General features: G+C 43.9%; 1 protein-coding gene across 1 annotated transcript in view; it reads right to left on the bottom strand.

The window, feature by feature from the left end:
• The window catches only part of Tmem178b (transmembrane protein 178B), a 413,079-nt gene that overhangs the window by 262,909 nt on the left and 123,298 nt on the right, over positions 1-26,872 (bottom strand). Inside the window, exon 2 of the mRNA XM_029558865.1 lies at positions 1,282-1,395. Coding sequence (XP_029414725.1) covers positions 1,282-1,395 — 114 coding nt within the window. The remainder of the gene's footprint in view (positions 1-1,281; positions 1,396-26,872) is intronic.

Here is a 26,872-nt window from a genome sequence, read left to right as displayed (position 1 = left end):
CATGGGAATGCTGTATGAACATTAGCTCCCTGTCCCCATGTGCTGCTTACTTAGTGCCTCTAATATGGCTGAAGCTTATAGTGGCAACATTTTGGCTTGCAATGCTGTCCACTGCACATGCTTTGCCATTCCGGACCAGCAGCATTGAGTGACGATCATTTGGACACCCATGGTGTTTGTTTTTTGGGGTTTTTTTTTCCTGAAAATGATGAATGTTCTGTTTTGTTTAATTGCACTTGACTCTTTTACCTTCCCACTCCCCACCCCAATTGTAGCTGGTTAAGGCCAAACCAAACTATGGACTCCACCTAGAGAGCGCCATGCCTACGAATGATAACCAAACAGCAGCAAAGAGAAGAAAGGTGCCTTCATCTGAAGCACTGTCTCCTTCAGAGTTCATTAACTGAAGGATACGATATCAGGGTACAATAAAAGAACACTCGTGTTCATGCAAATGTAGAGTTAGTCTGAACCTTTGGATACTGGGTGCAAAAATGGGCAGGAAGAACAGCTGGCAAATGCAACAGAAGGCCATTGTGCTTACTCACAGGATGAATAGGTCAGCATGAAGAAATGGGCCAGCAGTGAGCAAGCTCTCTTGCCACAGACAGGCAATGGATCCCCATGGAGCAGAAGTGTAAAAATAGTTAACCAACTCTGTTTGCTCATTAAGTCATTCTCTCATAGTAATGTAAGTCTCGGAGGATCCCTAGCCAAAAAATTCCCTAACTGATGGACATAGCTATTCTGATCTTTGCTGAGTGATCACACATGAGCCAGGGACCAAGCTGCGGTCACTTGAAGGTACAGAGAAGCTTGTGAGCAGAGGCCAGACCCTCCCCCTTACTGACCTCCTCCCAGGTGCAAATCCCCAAGCAACACAGCCTGCAATCACCCTTTACAAATGACAACACATGGGACTAGCAGGTTGCCACAATAGTATTTCAAGCAACTTGGAGACATGCTGGAGTTGAATCCCAAGAGCAGATCCCATCAGCTAGGTGAAATCTCAGATGCCTACCAGGACAGTGAAATAAGATTACAAAACTATGAACTGATAGTAGTTTGTATTTTTGCTTGTTTGGGTTTTTTATCTAAAACAAATTCCGTGAGTCTACAAAGCAATCAAAACCAGTTGAGTCTATTCTGACCCATAGACAGTGTGTGGATCCATGCCACTGTCCTGAGACCATTCATAGATCTCAGGAGGTGTATACAGCCCTCCAAGCCCTCCAGATGCCATCACAGCACAGTCATGGCAAAGAAACATGGGTAACTTACGCAGAGCATGCCATTCATCCTGGCGGATGGTCTTCGTGATATTGAATGTGAGGTTTCTGGGGATGGTTGCTGAGGAGTAGTGATATTTGATGTACGTGCATCTCTCAATTTCTCCTGGAAGAGAGATAGGAAGTCAAGTGTTAATGAGGCAGCAACCACCTCTAGAGCTGTTCTGATAGCCACTTGTCCATCCTGGAGAAAGAAACATGGTTCATGTTGCACCTGGTGATATCTACAGTTTATGCTGGGCAGTAAATTTGACACCAAAAGGACAAGAGAATAGAACCACAATCAAATGGCATTGCATTAGCAAAACACATCTCTGGGGTCATGCAGAGATGGGAAGAGTCAAATTTCAGAATAATAGAAACTGAAAAAAAACATCGGTACCCATGTTTGTCCAGCCTTAAGAAAATCAATTTTCAACACCAAATGTGGGTAAAGGGGAACACTCATTCACTGCTGCTGGGATCGCAAACTTGTAGAAACCCATGTGGATAACTCTTTTAAAAAACTAAAAATGAAGCCAGGCATGGTGGTGCATGCCTCTAATCTCCACACTTAGGAGGCAGAGGCAGGAGGATCTCTGTGAGTTCAAGGCCAGCCTGGTCTACATAGAGAGTTCCAGGCCAGCTGAGGCTGCAGGGAAATACTTTCTCAAAAAAAAAAAAAAAAAACCAAAAAGGAAAGAAAAAAAAAAAAACTAAAAATGAATCTCCCATATGATCCAGTTATACCACTCCTTGGTTATATACCCAAGGGACTCATCATACTGCAGAGATACTTTCTGCATCCATGTTTGTTGCTTCTCTTTTTACAATAGCTAAGAAATGAAAACAATCTAAATGTCCCTCAGTTGGTGAATGGATAATAAAAATGTGGTACATTTACACAATGGAGTTCTACTTGGCAGTAAAGAAAGATGAAATCATGAAATTTGCAGGTAAATGGATAGAACTGGAAACTGTTATATGAAGTGGCTCAGAAAAAAGAAGTGATATGTGTACTGTCATATGTGTATCTTAGCATAAAATCCTTACATATGAGTACATATCCTGGTGTAACTGCAGAAGCCAGGAAAATGGAAAGAAATCATGGAGGCAAAAGGAAAGAAGGAAGCTGAGAGAGGTGGATAGTAGAAGACAGGTATTACCAAAGGTGAAATGGGGAGGGTGGGAGTATTTGACTGGGAAGGAAGGAGGGAATGCTATTCAAGGAACCATGAGGGTAAAAGGGAAGAAGGAGCTCAAAAGAGGGAGAAACACAAGAGACAGGTATTATTAAGAGGAAAATGAGGGTACTTTAACTTGGGAGGGAGAAGGGAAGTTAGACAAGGAGAGAGAGAAGAAAGATAAATAATGCTTAGGGGGTATGAAAAACCAAGGGAAATGCAATAGTTCAAAAGCCTACTGAAGAGCTCAGTGTGGTGGTACACATGGATCTTTGAGTTTGGGGCCAGCCTGGTCTACATAATGAGTTCCAGGCTAACTGAGACTACAGGGAGACCCTGTCTTGAAAAGACAAAAAAAACCTATTGAAAAATACAAATATAATATCTGTACATGGGTACATAAGTACAGCTGAAGGCTATATAACAAGAAACACAGTGCCAGTCAGAAAAAAACCTCCCTTTGAGTTGTTGGTCAGGGTAGGTCAAGAGACTCTCAAAATAACACAGGCTATTGCCACAGTCCTTGCTTTCCTCCCAGAACCTGAAGGTAAGAACCTATTGCTGAAGACAGGACATACTACAGACATCAAACTTGAAGCAATGGAACCAGAACTGACCTGGAATCCTCTTCCCTGAAGACTAGCTCTCATTCTTTTAGAAGATACTATGTTAAGGGAGAAAATCAATCAATGGTCCAAACCCAGCTTTAAAGCCTAATAACCACAACAATGACTGGCACAGCCAATTATACCAGTATAGTAGTGGCACTTTTATCTTGGGGGTAATCAACAGCTATCTAATTGGACTTAAAGTCCACTCAATGAGAGGGAACTAATGTGTAGTACTATAAACATAGCCAAATACACGTGGCTGGAGAGGTCATAGATCCTAGAGAAACCCCTACCTCTGTGATAGCCTTAGACAAGCATAATTTCTTTTTTTTTACTTAAAAATGTATTGAGAATTTCATACATGCATATAAAGTGTTTTGATCAAATCCATACCCACTCCCTCCCCTCCAACTCCTCCCATATCTCCCCATCACTTTTTTCTGACAACTTCATGTACTCTTTCTTTTTTTTAATGGGGCTTTTTGCTACTCTAATATTCCCCCCTCTGAAGAGGTAACCCTAAAATCTTTTAGGGATTAGATAGAAGCTCCCAATTACTTTTGACATTTTTGGCCTTTGAACAGAGTATGTTGCTAAGAGACTCAAGGACATTTTGACTTTTTTTTTTCTTTTTTGGTCTTTTTGACTTTTTGATACTATTATGGAGTTCCACAACTGGTCACACACAGAGGATAAGTTTCTGTGAGATGCCCAGTCCTAAGTGACACATCTACAATGCAGCCTCTACACCTAAGTCTCCATAGTGGAACACAGTGGAACAGGGGGCAGAAGGAATACTAATGCATCTCTCAATTCTCACCAACAAAGCTTCCTCATGTGACAGAAGGCCAGCCACAACTGCAGAATAAAAGACTGCAGAGTATGTTTCCCTGGGTAAGACTCCTATATTAAACCTCATTCACCCAGGGCTCAGCAATCATTGTGGAAGAGGGGGCAAAGACTGTAAGAGCCAGGGGTGGTACACGATCAAAAGGAAAGAGTCGTCCAGTCTTCTGGGAACTTGCTCATATGAATTTACAGCAATGGTATCAGCATGTTTAAGACCATGCAAACTCAATCAGACAAAAACCTAACTAGAGAAATGGGAAGGAAGCCCCAACCTTAGCTGAGGAACTATTGACTGTTGATCACAGCTGGGTAAGGGAGAGTTGGTCTTCTTTAAGGGAGTGACTCCAGATAGCACTGGCCATGCTTCAGTGGACGAACTCACAAACTTGACTCAGTAGGCCTTAACATATATGACAGAATGCACGAAATCGAGTGGGCAGGCTATAGGGAGTACAGGTAGGAGAGGGGGGCTAAATATGATTACAGTGTATTATATGGAATACACAAAAATTCAATTAAAAATATATTGAAAAAAAAGAAAATCAAGTTTAAAAAGTATATGGCACCTGAGAAACGATGCCTATCAGTGACGCTGAGGCAATCCTCTTGCCTCTACATGCATGTGCATATACAACTACACACAAACATAAACCTACATACACATACACACACACACACACACACACACATATCCACCTTCAAGTTAAAAGAGGAGTTTGCAATCAAAGAAATTGTTTCCATCCACAGCCTAAAAACAGGCTTCAGACTTAATAACATTATTTGTGCTTCCAACATCCAATCTTCTTGAATGGTTATGGGGGGTGAGAGGCTTCCATCCTCCCAACCTCGCCTCTGAATACAAGGCTCTCACATCAATCTATATCTCTTTGAATCAGTCTCTTCTCAAGTTTCTTGGACAAAATTGTGGCCCATTAACAGACTCAATGCCTGGTCCAAGAAGGTCTTTGTAAGTTGCTATTAATCAACTCGCTGTGCTAGTCAAGTTGTCAAACTGTTTCTCTATCTTTAGGGCAGAGATTCTGAAAGTGTGGTCCCAGATTCTTAAAGCATGGATGCATGCGCATCCCTTAGGAACTTGCTAGAAATGCACCTTCACAGACCCAACCCCAGCTATACTGCAACTCCAAGATATAGCCTGGCTGAAAATATTAAGCCTTTCAGATAGTTTTGTTGCTTGTTTAAGTTTGAGAATTGCTGTCTCGTAGAATCTAGCTGAACTGTCAGGTATTCATTCAAAAATCTTCCACACTTGCAAGTTTCAAAAGGAAGGCTAGATTAGGAGTTGTTCCCTTGTCACTTCAGTCTCTACAGGTGTTTCTATTGACGTTTGCTTATCTGAGGGATATTAAAACGCAGTGTCAGGGCATTGTGAAGAATCAGGGAAGGAGTGATTTTTAAAGGTTAGGGGTTTTGAAATTTGGTTTTTCACCTGAACGGATTTTGATGGTAATCCATTTTGCACCCCGCTGATTTTCAATTTATAACTGGTGGCACCTGATTGAATTGTTTGACCCTACCCCCCCCCACCCCCTGCCCACTGTCAGCAGGGAACCTGGCAATTGGTGGAGTGCAATAATTTAGACAGTCCCTTGTGAAACTGATGCCTTATTGTAAATCATATTTGGACAACTGCCCAGTTGCCAGTTATTGGCGGACATTCCTCTAACAGGACAGCCTCTATCCAGAGAGACAAAGTTCTGGAAAGTGGTATGTGCTCTCTCACTGTACCCACAGTTTTTCAACCCATTTGCCTCTGTCCCCTTAGCCTACCACGCTTCTACAGCTCTCACATGCCCTGGCATTCCCCACCACTTCCCAAGCACACCTCCCCACACCTCATCCTGCCCTTCTCCCCTAACTGGTCTAGAAAACATACTTACCAGACAATCTTCACTTCCTCCACTCAAATCCACCCCTCATACCTTCAATCAATTTCATAAGAGCATCACCTTCCCTCTACACTATAACACCACCCTCATTTCTGCATCCTCCCTGGGAGATCCCTCCTTTCTGGTCACCAAGTTGTGTCTGTTTCACTTCAGAAATGTCCCCGGAGTTGAATCTCCTCTCAGTCTCCACTTTCCCCATGGTAGTTATCCTAATAAGTCATATACAATATACTGTCTCAGTTGAAGTCAGGCCACATACAGGATGGGGGGGTCCCTTGACATAACAGCACATACTGATGCCATGGGAATCTTAATGTAAATACACCATAAAATTCATAAGGTGACAAAATTGCCCAAGTACAGATCTCTCAGAATGGGTCCACATCGTTAGGTGATGCCCAACTCAATTAGCTACCTCAACTAACAGCAGCATAGTTTTGTGGTTTCCAACTTTATGCATGTCATGGTGCACACAGAGATACATACAGGACACCCTGGGGTAAACAGCTGAGGCACCCTCTCCAGACTCCCTGTGAGAAGAAAGAACCAGCATTTCTAACACACCTGGAGCCCATTCGTGCATTCTGTACTTGTCCCAACAGTGGAAAACTCTGAGAGAGAAACTATCCCATTTAACCCACTGTATGACCCCATTAAGTGTACATTACTATTATCAATGTCCATTTTACAAATGGAAAGTGGAGGGTCAGGAAGATTAAGTGACTTGGCCAGGATTAGAACTCAGAATTGTCTAACCAGGACCTTCTTCTACTCAACCATGTGCCTGTGACCATGGCCCTCCTTAAAGGCTCTTCTAGCTTCTTACACATAGGAGAAACCCCACACGCTCCCCAGGCCCTTTCTAGCTACCTTTGGCCCCAACCCTCTCCCATCTAAGGCTCCAGAGGGAAATACTGAATATGCAATGCCACTTCACAGTGGCACCTGCCCTCCTCCTCTGGTGATACTGACTGATCCTAAAAGGACCATGACAGCTCCCCAGCAAAGCCTTCCTAGCACCCAGTAGGCACCCAGCCACTTCCCTCTCCCTCCTCTGGCAGCGAAAATACCATTGGCTTGATTTATCTGTTTACATGCCTTCTTCCTCCACTAGATTATGAGTTTCTCAAGGGCAGGGATGCTGCCTTAGTCATTCATCTTTATCCTCCCAGCTCCCAGCATAAGAAACTCACCAATACCATGTGCTGTGAGGAAGGGCATGACTAGCACCTGGCACTCTTTGTAAGATACAGTGGGCAAAGAGTCCAAAAACGAATAAAAATAACTGAGGGAAATGTCATGGATGAAGGGAGGTGACAGTTGTAGAACTCTATCGGGCAATGTAGCACATAGCCTGCCTAAACAATGTAAGAAGAGGCTTGTCAATCACAGTGAGGTGGATAACCACCTATGATCTCAGATCAGTGCCTCACTATACTTGGCAAATATAGGTCAATGCTTTGGGGAGTATAGAAAAGAAAGAGGAAGACATAAAAAAAAGAAAGTTCAACTAAGAATGCCCTGAGCAGGATTGGACATGTACAGTTGGGCAGGTTTTGGCCTGTATAACGCCACTACCCCCTAGAGTACCTGGGTGCTACAATCTGGCTGCTGTTCTGTTTCCAAACCTTGCCCTCTGGTGAGGTAGCCAAAGCGGCTGACTTTATCTAATTTGCACCACAAAAAAGGCCATGTGAAATAACTGCAGTCCTACAAGCAATAATTTCAAAATCAAAACACTCCCTTGACCCAGCCTCAGAGCACAAAACTGGATGTCACTGGTGATGACTAGATTGGTGCCTGTCACTCATGTCTGAGCAAAATGTCTGCTTTCTTAGCTGAGGTCAGATTCTCTCAACCTCAACACAAACCCAGTAAGTTGCCACCAGTTACAGGAAAATTGAAGCCAGCCCCTACTGCCTCTCTACCTGTATGTAGCCCACCCAGTTCATGAGAAGAGATGCCACCTGGTACAGCAAGAACAGGAAACTAAGGTCCAGGCGATGTAGGTGGTCACCAGAGAGCCTGCCCAGAGCAGCGGGAACAGCCCTACTGGAACTCCTTGCTGTTTGCTTTGCCTTGGGAATTGTTAGCATCCTGCCTTTGACGGCAATTAAATCTGAAAGATTCAAATATTGCCTACAAAGAAAGGCAAAATATTTATCCATGTGTCTGCAGGTCCTGTCAGTGTGCTGGGCTTTCATAAATGCAGACACCATCTGGGCACCCAGTATGTGTGCCCAGAACGTGAGCTTCCTACTGCAAGCAGGTTTCCCTGCAGGAGCTTTGTAGAGGGGCTACCTGGAAGGCAAGGGGTAAGCTGGGGGCCTCAACAGGAAAGGATGGCAAACCTGCCCTCACCCCCATCTGTATTCCAGCCCAGACCCTCTGCTGCCCCATCAGGAAGCCACAGTTTGGGGGGATTGGCCAGTGAGGCTCAATATGCAGGCTTCTCCTATGGCCTCAATCAGGCCTCTGCCTTCTGAGCTGTGGCCCTCCTACCTGCAGGCTAGCTGCAGCAAGACATAGAACACTCAAATAGATGTCTGAAGACCATTTAAAAAAAAAAATAAAGAACAATTCAAACACATGCAACATGCATACACACACACACACACACACACACACACACACACAAACTTTTTTTAAATGGACAAAAAGCCTGAATGGACATTCACCAAAGAAGGCATTTAAATGATCAACAGGTACATGAAAAGGGCAGAAATAAGTGTGGAGAGAGATAAATTGAACAGGGTAATGCGCTCCTTTTATCCCAGCACTCAGAAGGCAGAGGTTAGTGGATCTCTGTGGGTCCAAGGGGTCGGGGGTGGGGGTTGCACTGTTTTCAAGAATATAAATTGGTACAATCAGTGTGGAAAACAACATGGAAGGTCCTCAAAACTTAAAAATGAAACTAGTATATGATCAACAAACCTCACTTATAGGAATATATCCAAAAGAACTGAAGTCTGTATTTCAAAGAGATATTTGCATTCCTGCATTTATTACAACATCATTCGCGGCAGCCAAAGAATGACTCAATTTAAAGGTCCATCCACTGATGAGTAGATGAAAACAGGTGACAGTTTACACAGCTAAGCCCAGTATAGTGAGCAGAGGACAACAGTACAAGGGACCTGTACTGGCAACGAAGGAGCTGGCAGACCAGGGCCGGGAAAAGACGAGGAAGGCATTGTCACCAGAGCTTGCAGAGAAGGTGGCCCCAGGGAGGGAGAGTCACAGCAGGCCTGAGGAGATGAAAACAAACACCCAGTCTCCCACTGTTCTCACCTTCAGGCTCCTGCCAGTGCCCCCCAGGAGCTGAGCCCAACTGGAAGCCAGGAGGTGAGAGGCAGATCAGCCTGGGTGCTTAGCACTAGTGTGAAGGGAGGAAGGTGCAGGAGGATGGGAGGGACAGCTGGAACTCACTCCTCCTCTTTCTTCTCTGCCTCAGGCATGTCCCTAGCTCTGGCTCCTTCCACACATAACCCTCTCACTTCCTGCTAGTGAGAATCCAGCACACCTCGCCCTCCACCTCCAAGTCAGTGGCAAAGAAAGCCCCAGGAACCAGGAACAGAAAAGAGTTCTACTCCTTTTTTTCCACTTCAAGTTCCAAGGCAGAAGTGTGAAAACTCACCTCAGTTCTACATGTGGTCCCCGAACACAGTAAGTTCTCAATGAATACAGCTTGATTATCAATGGTGGCTCTAAAACTGATCAAAGGCTACAAGGACAAGCAAGTCAGACGCCATATTAACAAAATGTTCACTTGGAGCCCCGTTTCTAAACCTATGTCTACCGTGTGTCAACATGCACACACAATGATACAGGAAGCTGGTGGAGCATCTTTGAGTCAAGTCAAAGTTATATAAAATGAATAAGCTCTAGAGATCTGTTTACAACATCATGCCCATAAGTAACAACGCTGTACTTCACACTCAAAAATCTGTTGAGAAAGTAATCTCATGTAAAATGTTCTTACCTCAATTAAAAAAAAAATTTAAGGGTACAAGTAGACGGTTTACACAGCAGTGCCCAGTATAGAAACCAGAGGAGGACAGTGCATGAACAATGAACACATGAAGTGCCAGAGACAGGGGAGGGAAGGGATGGAGATCTGGCATCTGCTACGAGCACTGCTGATCTAAATGTTCATCACTGGGATTCTCCACTTGAGGGTGACACAGGAACCAGCAGTGATTTTGCAGGCAGCACTGGCGCCCACCTCCTCCCTACTTCAACCTTCCATACAGAATTATTGCACTGGGTGTATGTACATCATTCTCTTAAACATCTTAAAGCTCTTTTAAGTGAGTCTCAAGGGATATGACACGATAGCCTGAATGATAGGCCAAAGCACTTTCCTCCAGACCAAAGGGGCCCCTAAAAACAGAGAAACACAGAGAAAAGAGATGCTAAGAAAAGTGTGAAGGATCCGAGGTGAATGAGGATGGGGATGATCAGGGGCAACCCTACAACCTCACAATTACATCTGGTATGGACCTGAGTGGCTCAGAGAAGAACCAGAACCTGGGTCTACCCACAGACATGTACCCCACTCACTTTAAAAGTGATGAGGTAGGCTGGGCATGCGATAGTCAAGTAAAATGTATGTTATGGTGCCTTTGGTTGTCAACTTGGCTCACCTGGGAAGAGGGAACCTCAGTTGGGAAATTTCCTCGGTCAAATTGGCCAGTGAGTTTGTCTATGAGGCATTTTCTTGATTGATGGTGCTACCCATGGGCAAGTAGTCTTGGGTTGTATAAGAAAGAAAGCAGGCTGAGCACAGGCCTGAGGAGCAAGCCAGTAAGCAGTGTTCCTCCATGGTCTGTGTTTCAGTTCCTGCCTCCAGATTCCTGTCCTAAGTTCCTACCTGACTTCCCTCAAAGATGGACTGCAACCTGGAAGTGTTAGATGTGATAAACGCGCTCCTCCCTAAGTTGTTTTGGTCAGAGTGTTTTATCACAGCAATAGAAGGTAACTAGGACAATGTATTTAAGGAAAATTGTGTTAACTAATGTATAAAAGATTTACTCATTATAGGACTTTAAGAAATATACATGGGGGCTGGAGAGACGGCTCAGAAGTTAAGAGCACTGGCTGCTCTTGTAGAGGATCCGGGTTCGGATTCTAGTACCCACATGGTGGCTAACAACCATAGGTAACTCCAGTTCTAGGGGATCCAATGTCCTCTTCTGACTTGCATGGGCATTGCATGACATGGGCGCACTTACATACATGTAGGCAATACATATACATAAAATAAAAATGATAAAATATCTTTAAAAAGAAATGTACATGGTAACCCTTAAGAGAGATAGTTACAATGTGCAGATGTGTTCATTCATTTAAAACCAAAGCCTTTTTCATTCACAGAGACGTTTCTAAAAATGAATGTGATCTTATCAAAATAAGAAGCTATGTTTCTTATGTACATTCTACCCGAGTTAGGCACACAGAACATCTTCAATATTTATTTGGATGGGTACAAAATAAATATAAGGGCCTGTTATATGACTGGCCATGTTTTAGAGCTGTCAACAAAGCAACACCGGGGTTGGATGCCCAGCCACAAGCTGTGTTTGTGCACACCTTAACGGGAGAGGGCCTGGCATTTCTGTGGTTGGAACTAGAGTCAGCACCCTCAGTGCCCTGCTCCACATCCCTCAGCCTCCCTGTGAGTCCAGCTGTCACTGAAGCTGCAGCAGACGCTCGGGTGAGCTGACAGCACCCAAGTATCCTCCCTTTTGAGAGGGTTCAAACTAAGAAGAAGGCAGTCAATGAACATCATGTGTCTAAGAACAGTTGAGTAGTAGTTCTGACAGGTGCCTTTTCCCTCACTAATATACACAAATAATACGTACATGGGAGAGGACTACTAGAACTCTTCCAAAGTTCTTGTGGTTACTTCATACAAAAGTTCCTTTTCTGTGTGTAGTGTGTGTGTGTGTGTGTGTGTGTGTGTGTGTGTGTGTCTGTGTCTGTGTCTGTGTCTGTGTCTGTGTGTACATGTGCAGGTGTACATGTGTGTATACAGAGACCAGGGGTCGATGTTGGGTATCTTCCTCAATTTCTCTCCACCTTATTTTCTTTGAGACGGTCTCTCACTAAACCTGGAGCTCACCAATTCAGCTGCACTGGCTGGTCATCAAGCCCCAGGGTTTCTCATGTCTCCCCACCCCCCAGCACTATGATTACAAGTGTAGGCCACTATGCTTGGTTGGTGGTTTTTACATGGTGTCTGGGTTCAAACTCCGTACAAGGCAAGCAATTTACCAACTGAGCTATTTCCCCAGCCCTCAAAGTTCCTTTTTTAAATAATCAAAGAAATCTATTCCATTCCTAGCACATACCAGACTCTCCACTGGTATCCTATGTGCCCATCACAGCAGCTTCATGAGGGAAACATGATAATATGCCCCCTGTTTGACCAAAGAACAAAATAGATATTTGGACAGATGAAGTTCCTCCATGGAGCCCTCCAGCAGTCAGAATGCAGCTAGGATGGAAGGTATGGCCCCATAGCCCAAGTCTCTCAGATACCACAGCCATATTGATTCATGGCTTGGTGAAAGATTCTCTGGAAACAAGGATTCTTTTGGCAGCCACAGTCATAGACATGGAAGGAACTCAACACATCCACTGATAAAGTAAGAAAGGGGGACTGGACAGAGGAAGGGCAGTGCTGTGTCCAGGCCAGACTTGACCTGGCCACAGCATGGTCAGTACCATGAGGCTTACTTTCTCTGTCTCGCCTACTGGGCTGACAGTTCTTCCAAGTCATCTTTCTAGCCTAAGGCCTGGCTAGTGCTCTGCACTTAATAAAGAAAGATTAAATAGCAAGTAGAAAGAGCACATGGAAAAAAAATGAAAAGTCAGCAACAAAAAAGAAGAAACTAGTTAGAGCTTTAAGAGTCGGACTTCATCTCTTCTTTAAAGAGCATTTTCTCAAAGAAAATATTTAAATTACATTTTAGCAGGAAGAGGAAGTAGCAGATTAGGAAAGCCATTTCGCAGGTACATGAGAATTCTGCTGAATTCTTTAGAAGCCCACAAAGGGGTAAGAACTGAAGAGACTAAAGGTTTGAGATTAGAGATGATGAAAGGGGCAGAGAGCAAACCAGGGGCACTCCCAACATTCAGGAGGACATCCTGGACTGGTGGATCCCACACCTCCATCAGCCTCATCCCCAAGGACCAGAGACGGAGGAGGTAGAAAAGGCACACCTTTGACAACCTCTGTAGAACAGCAATGTTGGCAACTAGCAAACATCTCCATGAGAGGTAACTCTCCACAATGCTCATCACAAGAAGAGTCCTTGCCTTCTCCCCCACGCCTTCTCTTTAGTACCTTCTGCTCCTCCCAGATGTTCTGTAATGAGTTTCAAGGCTGCTAGCGACTGCGGCCCCACCAGAATGTTTTTCTTTTCTTCTTGCTGAGGAAATGTGTTTGCTACGTTTTTATTTTTGATGCTGTCAGATGCCTTCCATTTTGCATGCTTTGGGTTTTATGCTTGTGGTATCAGTATGGCCTTTTAATGTTGTTTTGTATGCACTGCATAGACTAAATCCTAAATATTTAATTCCCTTCCATCTTGTGTTACATTAGTGCTGGTTATGAGTAGTGTTTGGGGGGGGGCTCCTGATTACACACACAGAATCTCATTTTCTAAAGTCATCATGTTCCTGCCTCCTACCATTACATTCCTGACCCTTCAAACACCTCCCTTAACCCCTTCTTCTGGTTCCTATTAGAGCACAGTGATGTACAGTTATTTTATAAGAGTCCTGTTTTTCTAGCTATAGTACACACTTTGAGATAAAGGCGCTTATATCCTACATCCAGGATAAACATCCAATAAAGGGTTGCCTCATCTATTGATCTTGATGGTCAAATTGGTGTTTTGACCATTTCCACTTACTTTAATAACAGCTGTTGAGTACTGAATGCTTTCAGGGTTAGGTACTGTACAAAGTCAGATACTGTTATTTTCTCCATTTCATAGATGAGAACACAAAAGTTTAGAGAGATATCCCACTCAAGAATGCACAGCTATAGGTGGCAAAGCTGTGATTCAAACCCATCAGGCTCATTCCTCAGCACCATCCAGCACTCACATGTAAAAATAAGGTGGAAAAAAATCAAGCACTTCTGAAGGAAAGTGGTAGACCTTCCAAGGTTCCACATTGCTTTTATAGACAGCAAAACGTTTCCATTTGCAAGGATTTTCAGTATCTACAGGCTCTGCTGTTCTTCTACTAGTGCAAGATGAAATGTTTGCTTCCATAGCTCCCCTAATGGGCTGCTGAGAGGCTAGCACTGTATCTACATGGAAGGGAGCAGACTAATGCTGAAAGCGAGAACTCCACTCCTGAATCCCAGCCACGTTCCAGTCTCCACTCCCAGGACAGCAGGAGCCTTTGGGAGAATTGCTGACCTCTCGGGGCCTCCATTTCTTCATCTGCAGAATACAGATAATAATGGCACACCACTCATAAGATTGATGAGGAATAAATGAGATAACCCATGGAAAACCAGCCCCATAGTGAGCATTCAATAAAGGCTCCCATCATTTATTAGTTATGCCTCTGGAGACACACATCCTGCTCTCTTACAGCAGCCCATAAATATTTGAAGACACCTCTCATGTTCCTCCCCGCCCTGAAATCTCTATTCCTTCCAGCTGAAGACTTTCCAGATCTCCCAGTCACAAAGCCCATCACCACAATGATCATTCTCAAAGTCCAGCCCATGGATGACAACCATTCCCAGTGCCACACAAAGCACTAGCCACACATGTGGTCAGATCTTTGCAAACCTAGAGCACCATGGGATCCTCAATCTAGGTGCGATCACTCTAATGCTGTAGCTTGGTTACCTCGTAGCTTTGTGGACAGCTTTGTCACAGAGGTGGTCATTCAGAGGGACATGCCAAGGCAGTTTCCTCCATTGAGGCTAAGTCAACTCCTTCCTACTATATGGTTGGCCAACTGCCTTTCCTCTTTTTTGTTTCTTCGTTTCAGTTTATTGCCTCAATGTAAAATCTTCTGTTTGTTCCAACCCCTGAAGGAATTTTTGGATCATGAGTTTGTCATTCTACAAATTAGCAATTACTCCCACATACTTTATCAGCAGGCCATCCCCATTCTCATCTAAGCCATGGCTAAAATCCTCCCACACGGTGCTGTTCAGGGGAACTCTAAGTACACACATAAAATTTCCATGTGAGCAGAAAGCAATCCATTAGAAGAGAGCTCTCTGGATGTGATGGTTCAACCTACTGTGACTCTGCCTCCTGACTTGCCTAGCCCAGGCCTGCTTTCCCATCTTATCCACCTTGCTTACATCTGACAGACCTTGCTTACATCTCTCACCCTCATCCACATGTCTTAGAACTGGACCCCAGAAGAGTACTGAGGCAACACGGCACGGCTTGCTCGAGGTTTCAGCTAACTGGCTTCTTTGCTGTGTGCTCCCCCACCATCTGTTTAATAACCTCTTTGGATGGCTTTCCAGAGCTACCTCCTGGCTGCTGGTCTGTGTCCATGGAATCTGTTACTCTATCTTTTTTGAAACTCTGAGCCTGGGTCCCAGCACCTTGGACTCCACAGCTCTCTAACCATCCTATGTGTACCATAAATGGGTTGGTTGCACTACAGCAACTACCTCTCAAGCTTCTCCCTGTCCCCTCACCTCATCTGGTCATCAGCACTCCAACTCATCAACGAAAGTGGGTGACCACTCTGCATCTCTCTCATGGCGACAGATGATGCAACAGCCTGCAGTTTCCATTCCTCCAGCGTCTCCCTCCATTGCTCAACAAGTTCTTTCCAACAGTTTTTCAAGACTCTTCTTTCACTAAAGGTTGCTGCATCTAACATTCTGCAACCCTCCATGCTAAAGGTCACTTCATTCTGGGTGCAAGCTATGACCTTTTTAATCCCAACTACCTCAATCCTGGATCCCAAATGCCTTTTTTCCCCTCTTCTGAGTGCTTTTGTAGGTTTTAAATGAGACTTTTTTTTAATGTCATTACAGTCACTTTCTTAGAAAAGAAAGTAAAGAATGAGCTGTCACTGAGGTTGCCACAACATCCCCTCCAGCTTCTATCTGCCTGTTCCCTATTTTGCTCATGTATTTTCCAGCTGGAGACACACTTCATGGAAAAGAATGAGAAGGTGAGGTATGGCTTTAAATTACCACTTGGGGTATAGTAAATAATCTGTTCCCATATTCCCATCACGCCCCTAATAACCTTCCAGAAAGTTCAGAACTGCAAGCTGCCTCTGCCCTAACCAGGGTTCCCTCCCCTCCCCAGCAGCTTAGACACCCAGCAGGGAATCTGCAGCTCCTCCAGGAACGCTTTCTATCAGTGGAAGAATCATCCATCTCTGGGCTCTGACAGACAAACGAGGCGAGAAGGAGACCAGATCTGGTTTTTCATGGGAAACAATGATCTCATGCTTTCTCTCCAGGGGCCAGGACGTGGAGACAGATCTAGAAATGGGGAGACAGTGATGGAGGCAGGCAGGAGTGAGAAAGAATGGGTCTGGAAGAGGGGGGAGGCCAGTCTGGCACTTTTTTCATGTCACTTTTGATAAGAATCCCAGCTCTCAGGCCAGAGGGAAACATCCATTTTCTTTAAATTAAGGATTCTGCATGAGGCAGTCATCCTAAAGGGGAGGTACGCCAGGAGATAAACAGAGCTGGAAATCTATCATTCCTGTTTCTTCAGACAAACGTGAAATAACTGTTCGTGAGCCACCAGAATTGCAGGTGCCATTCCCTCTTCCAGCTGCCTCTGGGTGTGGAGTCAAGATCTGATCAGGAGGCCCGGGCCAGCTTTGTCCACCAGGGATCTGCCTCCCTCAGGAATTCATCTCCCTATGACCAACAGGTAGAGCCGGATGAAAATTGAGCATTTCAAGCTGTGTGGCAGTACATGCCTTTAATTCCCAAGCTCAGGAGGCAGAGGTGGGCCATTTTCTGTGAGTTCAAGGCAGCCTGGTCTACAAGCAAATTCTAGGCCAGCCAAAGCTATATACCTTGTCTCAAAAAATACCAAAAAAAGAAAGGAAGAAGGAAGGAAGGAAGGAAGGAAGGAAGGAAGGAAGGAAGGAAGGAATTAGGTCTTTCAGATAGCTACCCAGATGTTTCCAAGTAACTGAATGAAGATTTGCTTTCACCTAGGGGAGAAAAATGTCCAAAACACTGAGTTTTCCACTTTTTGTTTGAAAAGGGAGTTGAGTTCTGTGTCTGTTATTGATTTTCCTTTTTTACTAGATAATTTAATGATGGAGGGCATGTGTGTGGGGGGGTGCATCTTGTATGTTTGAGACAGAATTGGGAGAAGATGGGTTGCACACAAGAAACCAAACCCAAGTGACTGATTCTTTTACTCTTTACTGGGTTGTATGCCTTAGCTTAAAACTGAATGGAAGCCACATAGCACACTAAGAAAGGAGAAAGACTAAGTAGATAAGTTATGTTTTTCTTTATATCACTATTCACAAAATCAACCATTTTCATGTTTAAGTGGCTAGATTTAAAGTGTTAAAATAGCCATTTACCCTGATCCCCTAGTTGCATTACAAACAGAAATGGCAATTGAAATAGTGACTAACTCACTCATTCCCTACTGTCTACAGACATGGGGCACAAATATGAACATGGTGTAGGAGCAGCTTGCCTGGGCTCAGACCTTGGCCTTGAGACTTTCTGGGTGTGTGATCTTCAAATTAATGAAGCCGTTGGTGCCTAAATGAGACATGAGGGTCATCTACCCCCTTAAATGTGCTCTGAAAATTTTTTAAAGATATTTTTATTGAATTTTTGTGGATTTCGTATCTGTTAAGGCTTAACAAGTCCAGTTTGTGTACCTAGCTGTCCCTCAGTGTAAGTTCATCCACTGGAGCCTGTTTAGCCTATCTAGCAGCACTCCTTAATGATGATCCATTCTTCCTCACCCAGCAGGATCAGTTGCCAATAGTTCCTCATGAAAATTGTAGTCTCCTGCCCATTTCCCCAATTCTATCCTGGGTTTTGCCTGATTGAGTTTGCATGGGTCTTGGGCATGCTGTCACCATTGCTATAAATTCCTATGAGCAAGGTCCCAGGAGCTTGGAAGGCTGTTTTGTTATGGTCATGCACCTCCTCCCCTGGCTCTTACAATCTTTTTGACCCTCTTCTGTAATGGTTCCCAAGCCCTGGCTGGGTGAGGTTTAATATAAGAGTCCTACCCAGGGACATGAATTCTGCAGTCTCTTATTTTCTATGCTCTGGCCACTGGGATGAACAGATCTGGTGCCACATGGCCTAGCAAGGAAGCTTCCTCAGGGGCCTCAGGCTCCAGGAAGCACAGCCAAGAGCAGGAGCGGTTCCAGGGAGAGGCTGGAGACTTGGGCAGAGCTGGATGGGAGGGTGGGTACATGAGGAATTCTAGGGAGAGGAGACCATGGCAGGTTTGGAATGATAAAATGGAAGCAGGTCTGGGTAGCTAGCACTGGAGAAATTTCCCCTTGCTTATATTTTTTTCCTGCTTACACAACATAGAGTATATGAAGATTTTTTTTTTCAGAGCCAAGGACTGAACCCAGGGCCTTGCACTGGCTAGGTAAGTGCTCTACCACTGAGCTAAATCCCCTATGAAGATTTTTTTTAAGTAAAGATAAGAGTCAATATTATGGCACCCCTGGAGAGTTAGTATTCCAAAATCCACATCACAGAGATGCTTTCAAAGGAAAGCAGAGGACAGTGAAGTCTAACCTAACTCCTGACACAGACATGCAAACACCCAGGAAAGAAGATTCCCTCACAGGGCTGTGCCTCTCCCCTCTCCACCAGAACCCTGAGCCTCCCTGTTGCCTAGAAGGTAAGCAATACATCGAGACAGAGGAAAGAGTGCAGTGGAATTCACAAAGCTCAGCTCCGCCCAAAGCACACTGTAGTAACTGCAGCATTACTTGGGGGGGCAGGGGAGCGGGGCGTTCTTTAATAAAAGATGTTCAGAAAACTAGATAAGCCTCTGAAAATAAATAAAACAGAATGTACACTATCCAAATATTTCTTTGAGAAAAAGAAAAAGAGTTAAACCAAGAAAGTACCAGAGGAAAGTCTTTATAGCCTTGGAGAGAGAAGCCTTTGTAACTATGACCCAATGTGCCTAAAAGAAAATATTAATAAATTTGGCTATCTAAAAATAAAACTCCACGGAGGTAAAATCCTCCATAAATAAACGAAAAGACAAACAGAGGGAGATAGTTGCAGCACATATCATAAAAACGACCACTGATTCATCTCAAACATAAAAAGCACCTACAAATTTATAAGAAAAAACACAAAATGATTTCATTTAAAAATTAACCAAAGAGGTAAATAGATAGTTCTTGGAAACAGAAATGTTTCTTAAACACGTGAGAAGATGTTCACGAGCACTCAATAGAAGAGAATCCCAAATTAAATCTGCAATGAGATGTCATTTGCAAGTATCATTTTGACCAAGGCCTAGAGGTTTGATAGCACCCTGAATGGTCTCATTGTGGAAAGAGCAAGACTGTCATAGGAGTATAAATTCTGTAAATTTGCAAAACTTCTCTGGAGAGAAATTCATCGACATCTCTCAGAGTTATAAAGGCTCAACTTGACCCAGAAATTCCACTTTTAGTAATTTATCTAAGAGATGCAATCTCACAGGTGTGGAATGACATATGTACAAGGCTATTCACTGCCACTTTGCTTAAAAGAGTTACCTGAATTTCCATCAATAGAAGACTGATTACATAGATTATGGGATACCCACACAAGGGAAGGCAATATAGTCCATTTAAAAGAGACAAAACTCTTCATAAAATGATCTAGAAAGCCTTACAAGTGTAGAATAGCAGGTAATATATGCTACATTTAGGGCATTAAATGGGGGTAAATAAGTGACACACAAAAATATACATGTTGCTGTACAGGTATCTGATTGCATATGCATAAACTATCTCTGCATGGAAACATAAGGACACTGGTACTACTGGTTGTTAATGGTTAGAAATGAGGTGTTTTGTGGAACTCTATCCTCCAGGCTTAATGTGGAAATCAGAGCAGCTAAGATTAGCCCCATGGGACTCTCACAAGATTGGGTCTATTTAAATACATTCTATCCTGGAAGCAGGAGAGGGTTCACAAAGCGGCGAAGCATGAGGCAGGCATACAGGCGGGTGCACAAAGCCTGTCTCTCCTTGAGAATAGATGAGTAGATATGGAAACAGGCAACAATTGTGGGGGGAGAGAGTCTCATTTTTGGTAGTACAGCGGCCCATAAAATGTCCATGTTCCTTAAGTAACCTCACTGGTTCACCAAGCTACACTCAAATAGAATCGTTTATTTGGTCTGTTTATTTGGTCTGTTGCTGGTGCCCTCTCTGGGGGACATATGTTCAGATATCCCCAGGAAAAGCCACAAAATGAGGAGATTGGGAAAATGTAAAGAAAAGAAACATTCCCCGTATCACCTTGTATACTTACAAAATATTTAACCATATGGATGCTTTGCCTGTATTTTAAAATGTTAATTATAATGCTAAAAATCAAACAAGGTAAAATTAATAGTCTTGAGGGGAAAAAAATCTAGGTCTTGATCCCAATTCTGCCCAGGATAACCTGAGGACCACTCTCTTCTGTCTGAACCTCGGATTCTGTGTCCTGTCTTCTGACATCCACAACTCAGAGCTACAAAGAACTCAGTATCTGGATGGTTCTTGGTGAACACAAACCCAGCCTCTTTCTATGCTTACCAACCAATATGTGGTGGTTTGAATGAAAATGTCCCCCATAGGCTCCAAATATTTGGACATTTTGTCCCCAGATGATGGCATTGCTTTGGGAGGTCTTAAAAGGTGTGCCTATCCTGGAGGAAGCATGTCACTGGGGGTGGGCTGAGAGTTCTTAAGCCTTGCAGGATCTCAGTTGCTGCTCTTGTTTCCTGTGCCTGCTGGAAAATGTAGAGTTTAGTTTCTGCTCCTCCTCCTCCAGCCACCTCTGCAGCCACGCCTCCCTGCTATGATGGACTGTAATTCCCCTGGAACTGTAAGCTCAAATAAACTCTTTCTTCTATAAATTGCTTTGGTCAGTGTTTCTATCACAGAAACAGAAAAGTGACTAATACACAGCATTACCAGTTTCTATGTAAAGACATTGAGAGAGAGAGAGAGAGAGAGAGAGAGAGAGAGAGAGAGAGATTGAGCACTGAGCCTCCTTTCTATAAACATAAGAGCAGGTCTGAGCTTTCACATGTGTTAGAATAGCTGACATAGTCAAGGGTAAGGCCAGCACTATGGTTCCTCACTAATTGGACTGACCCAATCCTAGTGACTAGTGACCTGGTCCTAGGAACCCAGTCCTACGGACCCTGCCTTATTCCCTTTGACCAGGGCTAGACTCTAATGACCCTGTAAGCCACCAGTTTCTCCAAGCTGAGGACTCTACCTCTCCCTTCCCATGCACCAAAAAGAATGATTGGATTATTAGCCCCAATGAACCACTGGAGCTCAGCCAGACACTTCAGGCATTGAAGGAGTCAGGTTGTCTAAAATTTCTGCTGCCTATCCACTGTCTACCTGCTGGAATGGCTTTGCAGACTATGCTAGCTCCATTCTGGGTTGCTTCTACTCCTTGCATTAGTGGCTGCTCCCCCAGGTATCCCTTTGGTCAAGGCCTGGAAGAGCTGTCTTCAGGCGTATGCCTCTCCCAGGCAACCCACTGGAGCATTGCTTTTAGAAACAGCTCTTCAAGTCCTGCCTCCAGCTATGAACTAGTACATTGTAGTGGGGGATTCTCCCTTATCATTTGATGTTCCTTCTAGGTTACATTCAAAGGCTCAGAAAACCTCTCATGATGTCCTCTACAAGCTCTCATACCACTGTTGGGAAGATGAAACCTGCCTTCAGCATATATTTCTTCAGAGCTACCTGGCCTCATCACTCTTTCCAAAAGACACAGTGACCTCAGTTTGGGTTTCCTATTCATTCTCAGCTAATTCTGCATCAAGTCCCGTGGCCCTGGACCTTCCTTGGGCAGCAGGACTCAAGGATATCTTCCAGCTTAGTATTACCAATAAATAATTCTGGCTGTTTGCAGGGTTTCCCAAATTTTGGCAAGTATATGACCTTGATTCTCTCCAGGCTTATCTTCAATCCACAGAGCATCCTAGACTTTGCAAAGCAGCCTGTAATTTCTGTGTGTCCTCTTGTGTGAATATTTCAAGGTCACAATCACCAGCACAGAGCAATCAGCTCTCAAATGACTGTCTTAATGGATGTTGTTTGCAGCTTATCCCAACTAGAATGTAAGCTTATTTCTGTTTTATCTCCTCATAACACCTAGGGAAGAATAATGTTCTGCATACAGATGTATGATGTGAGGGAAGGAGAAGGCCAGGACGAAAAGTTGGAAGACCTAGGTTAAGTCTCCCTCTGGCTCACTGGCAAGCCCCTCAATTTCTCTCTGACTCTGTTCCTTCATATGTTGATAGAGAACAGTAATACCTGCTTTGAAGTGTAGCTGCAAAGGTCTAGCAAATTCAAATATACAAAGATTCAGGGGACTGGAGATGTAGCTCACTTGGTAGAGTGCCAGCCTAGCATGCAGAAAGCCCTAGGTTCAATCTGCAACACCCCATAAAACTAGGTATGGTGATGCACATCCCTGGGAGTTGGAGGCAAGAGGATCAGGAGTTCAAGGTCATCTTCAGCGATATAGTAAGTCTGAGGCCAGCCTTAATTAATTGCATGAGACTTTGTCTCAAAAAAAAAAGTTCAGTTTTGGAGCTAGAGAGATGGCTCAGCAATTAAGAGCACTGCTTGCTCTTGCAGAGGACCAGGGTTAAGTTCCCAGCACCCATATGGCAGCTAACAGCCAGTCATCCAGATCCAGGGGATCCAATACCCTCCTCTGGCCTCCTCAGGCATTGTGTGACGCAAGTGCACTTACATACCTGCAGGCAAAACACTCAGGCATGTAAAATAATAATAAATAAATCTACAAAGTAAAAAACAAAATTAATCGTTCCATTTTAGTCACCATATACAATCCAGAATTTGCACAGCTTGGTGGATGTACTGAAATCATTTCCTAATCATCACCTCACAGCCCCTGGTAAAGCTGTTCACTGTCCAAAGGAGCCAAGAAAATGACCTTCACAACAGTTTCATCCTCTAGAAACCATAACAAGCATATTTTAGCAACCCATGAGCTAAGCCCTAGCACAGGATTTTGAAAAAGCAAATGAACATGATACCAGAAACACCAAAAGGATGCAGTTGACGTAGACAGTATGCCATAATACTAGGTGGTACCAAGGAAATCAATCAAGGTAAATAAAATGTAACTAACATTATCATCAATTCAGTATGGGAAGACTCTACATCAAAGAGCAGGTGAAGAAGAAAAGGCAAGAGCCCTGAAGTGGAAAGCAGGACTAAGATGTCCCACACCTCGGCTCCCCAGTTCACAGCCATATCTGGTGCACCCTCCAATCAACACTATTTACCTGACATAATCTTTGTGGATTCCTTGACACAAAACCAGATAGACTGAAAAATTCCTAAGAGTCTAACAATGCATCCAATCTCCAAAGTGCATCTCACTGTTCAGAGGAACTACCCTCTCAATTTTTGGCACCTCCCCCAACACCCCACACACATATCATAGGATGAATTCTGGCTTCCTACTCATGACCTTGACTCTCTGACCATAAAATGAACTGGTTACTCTCATATACAGACTATAGTGTGTTCTTTCTCTCTCTCTCTCTCTCTCTCTCTCTCTCTCTCCCCCCCACCGCCAGCACACCCAAGATCTGCTTTCCATTTATAGTGTTAAATCTCCACGATCAGGGAAGAAGAGAGGTTAATAAGGACCTAAAAGATTTTAAGAAATTGACATTTCAAAAGGAAAGCATTCTTAGGACAAGCTTATCACACACTAAGTCCACATTAATGGTATAATTAGGATGATCTTTAGAGCCCTGGTCTATGCAGGAATCTGAATCAGACCCTACATATTGGCTCCCCAGAAATGCAAGGGAAGGCATTTCTGAGCATATGAGCTGCCCTAAACCAGGACTGCCTGGGGCTTCGCTATGTCTGGGCATGTCCTAAGGGTCACTAGGGCAACTGCAGTTTAGAGCTGGAGAAGTGTTGATTAGAATTCAGACTATGTGCACTCTAGTTCATGGATTACCTGTCTCTTCCCCTCCCTTGGCCTTCCAGAAGTTTATATGTACCAAGAACCAACAAGCAAGCCTAGAAAATATTTATCCTGAGGAAAGGGTCACTGCACAAGCTTAAGCCAAGGACAATGGGTCAGAGCGAGTAGATGGTTGTTCCAAATGCAGATGGATGCATTGCTTTGAGAACCCAGGCTAGAGGCTCCAGGTCTTTGTGCCAGAGCCCTAGGGAAGAGAGTTTGAATAAAATAGAGAGCCAACTGCCAAAACTCTGTAAGACACTGCCATATACCCAAAGCAGCATAGAACAGAATGTGATTCTTCTCTTAATGAACTGAGAGCCAAGGGACCTGAAGTACAGGCTGCAGCCAGATCAGACTGTTTGGAAGAGCAAAGAGAGCAGAGGCTCCCACACATCAGATATGGGGAAAGCAGGATGGCCTCACAGCGGGGCTAGAGAGGCCAAGAGCAGAAGTTTCTAGCAGAGAGAAAAGGGTCCTGACACCTTCGAAAAGAGATGTCACAGCCCTCCAGCCAAGACCATTTGGAAATCCATAGTACTGTCCAGGATACCCCTTCAAGCCCATACAAGGAATTTCAGGATCCTGAAAGATGATGGAAATGAGAACCCAAAGCAAGACAATAAAGTAGCTTCAGATCTATAACACACATCAGCCGGGTAAGTTCAACCAACACATACCAAACAACTGTGCAAAACACTGCACAAGATGGAGAAGAAATGACCTCAAGACATCATGGAGCGAACGTCCCACCATTTCCTCAAGTTTTGAAAGCAATCACTGCTCTCATGGGTAATGGGTAATGGGGAATGGGTAATGGGTAATGGGTAATGGGTAATGGGTAATGGTCTGGTCTTCTCCAGCAGATCCAGTGAGGGAGAATAACTCCCAAGAAATCCACAGGAATGTTCTCCTTTGGGAAATGCCCTTCAAAGGAGGGGAAGAGTTTCCAGACAGCCAAACTGGGAGAGACATGTGACATAGGCTGACCTCAGGTGGAACTAGTTCTATCATGTCTGAAAGGTGATATTCTTCTGCTGAGCTCAAATGTGGAGCATCTGTGTATCAGGGGAGCTGGTATAGGGGGATAACTCTACCATGGAATGCAGTCATTAGCTTAGGACCCAGATAATGACCAGTCATTATCTCTTATTGATCCAACATTATGACTTTATATATGTTCATAATTATCATTCATACCATTAAGTATAAGGTACAGCAATGGACTTGGAACTGACCTGGAAGTCTCCTCCCTGAAGACTAGCTCTCATACTTCTAGAGGATACAATGCAAGCTGCTGAGAGAAAAATCAATCAATGGTCCAGTCCCAGCCCTAAAACCTAATAACCACAAAAATGACCAGAACAACAAACAATAGTGGTACAGTAGTGGCACTTTTATCTTGGGGGTAATCAACAGTTATCTAATTGGACTTAAAGCCCTCTCAATGGGAGAGAGCTTATGTGTGGCACTGTAAACAGCCAAAAGCACATGACTGGAGATGTCATAGATCCTAGAGAAAAACCTATCTCTGTCATATCTCTCTAGACATGTAATTTCCTACTATATGCTAAAGATGGGTCCTTATATTTACAGACAAGTATACCATTCATCACTCATCAAAGAAGCTTTTTTGCAACAGATAGAGGCTATTACAAAGTTCTACAACTGGTCATACACAGAGAATATGTGTCTGAGAAATGCCCAGCCCTAAGTCACACATCTACAGTGGAATCTCTACACATAAAGCTCATGGAACATAGTGGAACGGGGAGTAGAGAGTACTAATCCATCCCTCAACTCTCACCTGTGAAGCTTCCTCATGCAGCAGAATGTGATACAAACAGATGGTCACAACTGGCCAAGGTGTAAAGAATATGAAGAGGGCATGTCCCTGAATAGGCCTCCTATATTAAAACTCACCTACCTATGATTCAGGGACCACTGCATCAGACAGGGCAAAAAGATTGTAAGAGCCAGGGTTGGTGCATGAACATAAGGAAACAGCCTTCCAGGCCTCTGGAACCTTGCTCATATAATAACTTAGAGCAGTGGTGTCAGCATGCACAAGACTCATGCAGACTCAATAAGACAAAAACCAAGCATAGAACTGGGGAAATGGGCAGCAGGCCCCAACCTTAGCCAAGGAACTTTGGCAACTGATTAGTGTGGGTGAGGGAGAGTAGGTCTTCCTTAAAGGAGTGACTCTAGATAGGCTGACTAGACTCCAGTAAATGAACCTGCACCAAGGGACATCTGGGTACAAAAGCTTGACTCAATAGGCCTTAACGTATATGACAGAATCCATGAAATCCAGTGGGGGAAGGGGTCTAAATATGATTAAGAGTCTATGAAATTCAGGCTGGAGAGATGGCTCAGCAGTTAAGAGAACTGACTGCTCTTGCAGAGGACCCAGGTTTGATTCCCAGCACCCACATGGCGGCTACGAACTGTCCTTAACTCCTGTTCCAGGGGAATCCGAAGCCCTCTTCTGACTTCCACAGGATTGCACGACATGGGTGGACTCACATACATGCAAGCAATACATTCATACACATAAAATGAGGATGATAAATAAAATATTTTTAAAAGATTATATGAAATTCACAAAAATTCAATAAAAATAAGCAATAAAAATAATTTAAAATGAGGTTCTGGGGGGAAAAGGTAACAAACTATCATCTCAGCCTCTGTCATTTATAATGTACAATCAGTTATGGACAACAACAGACTACACCTTAACTTATATAAGTACAGGCTATGATGTTCACACAACAATGCAATTGCCTAATGACATAGTCCCAATGTCAAGCGATGC

This window comes from Nannospalax galili, unplaced genomic scaffold (genome assembly GCF_000622305.1).
Source record: "Nannospalax galili isolate Female #2095 unplaced genomic scaffold, S.galili_v1.0 scaffold307, whole genome shotgun sequence".
NCBI classification, from domain to species: domain Eukaryota; kingdom Metazoa; phylum Chordata; class Mammalia; order Rodentia; family Spalacidae; genus Nannospalax; species Nannospalax galili.
Note: the sequence above shows the minus strand (reverse complement) of the source record. Positions and strands in the feature narration are given on the sequence as shown.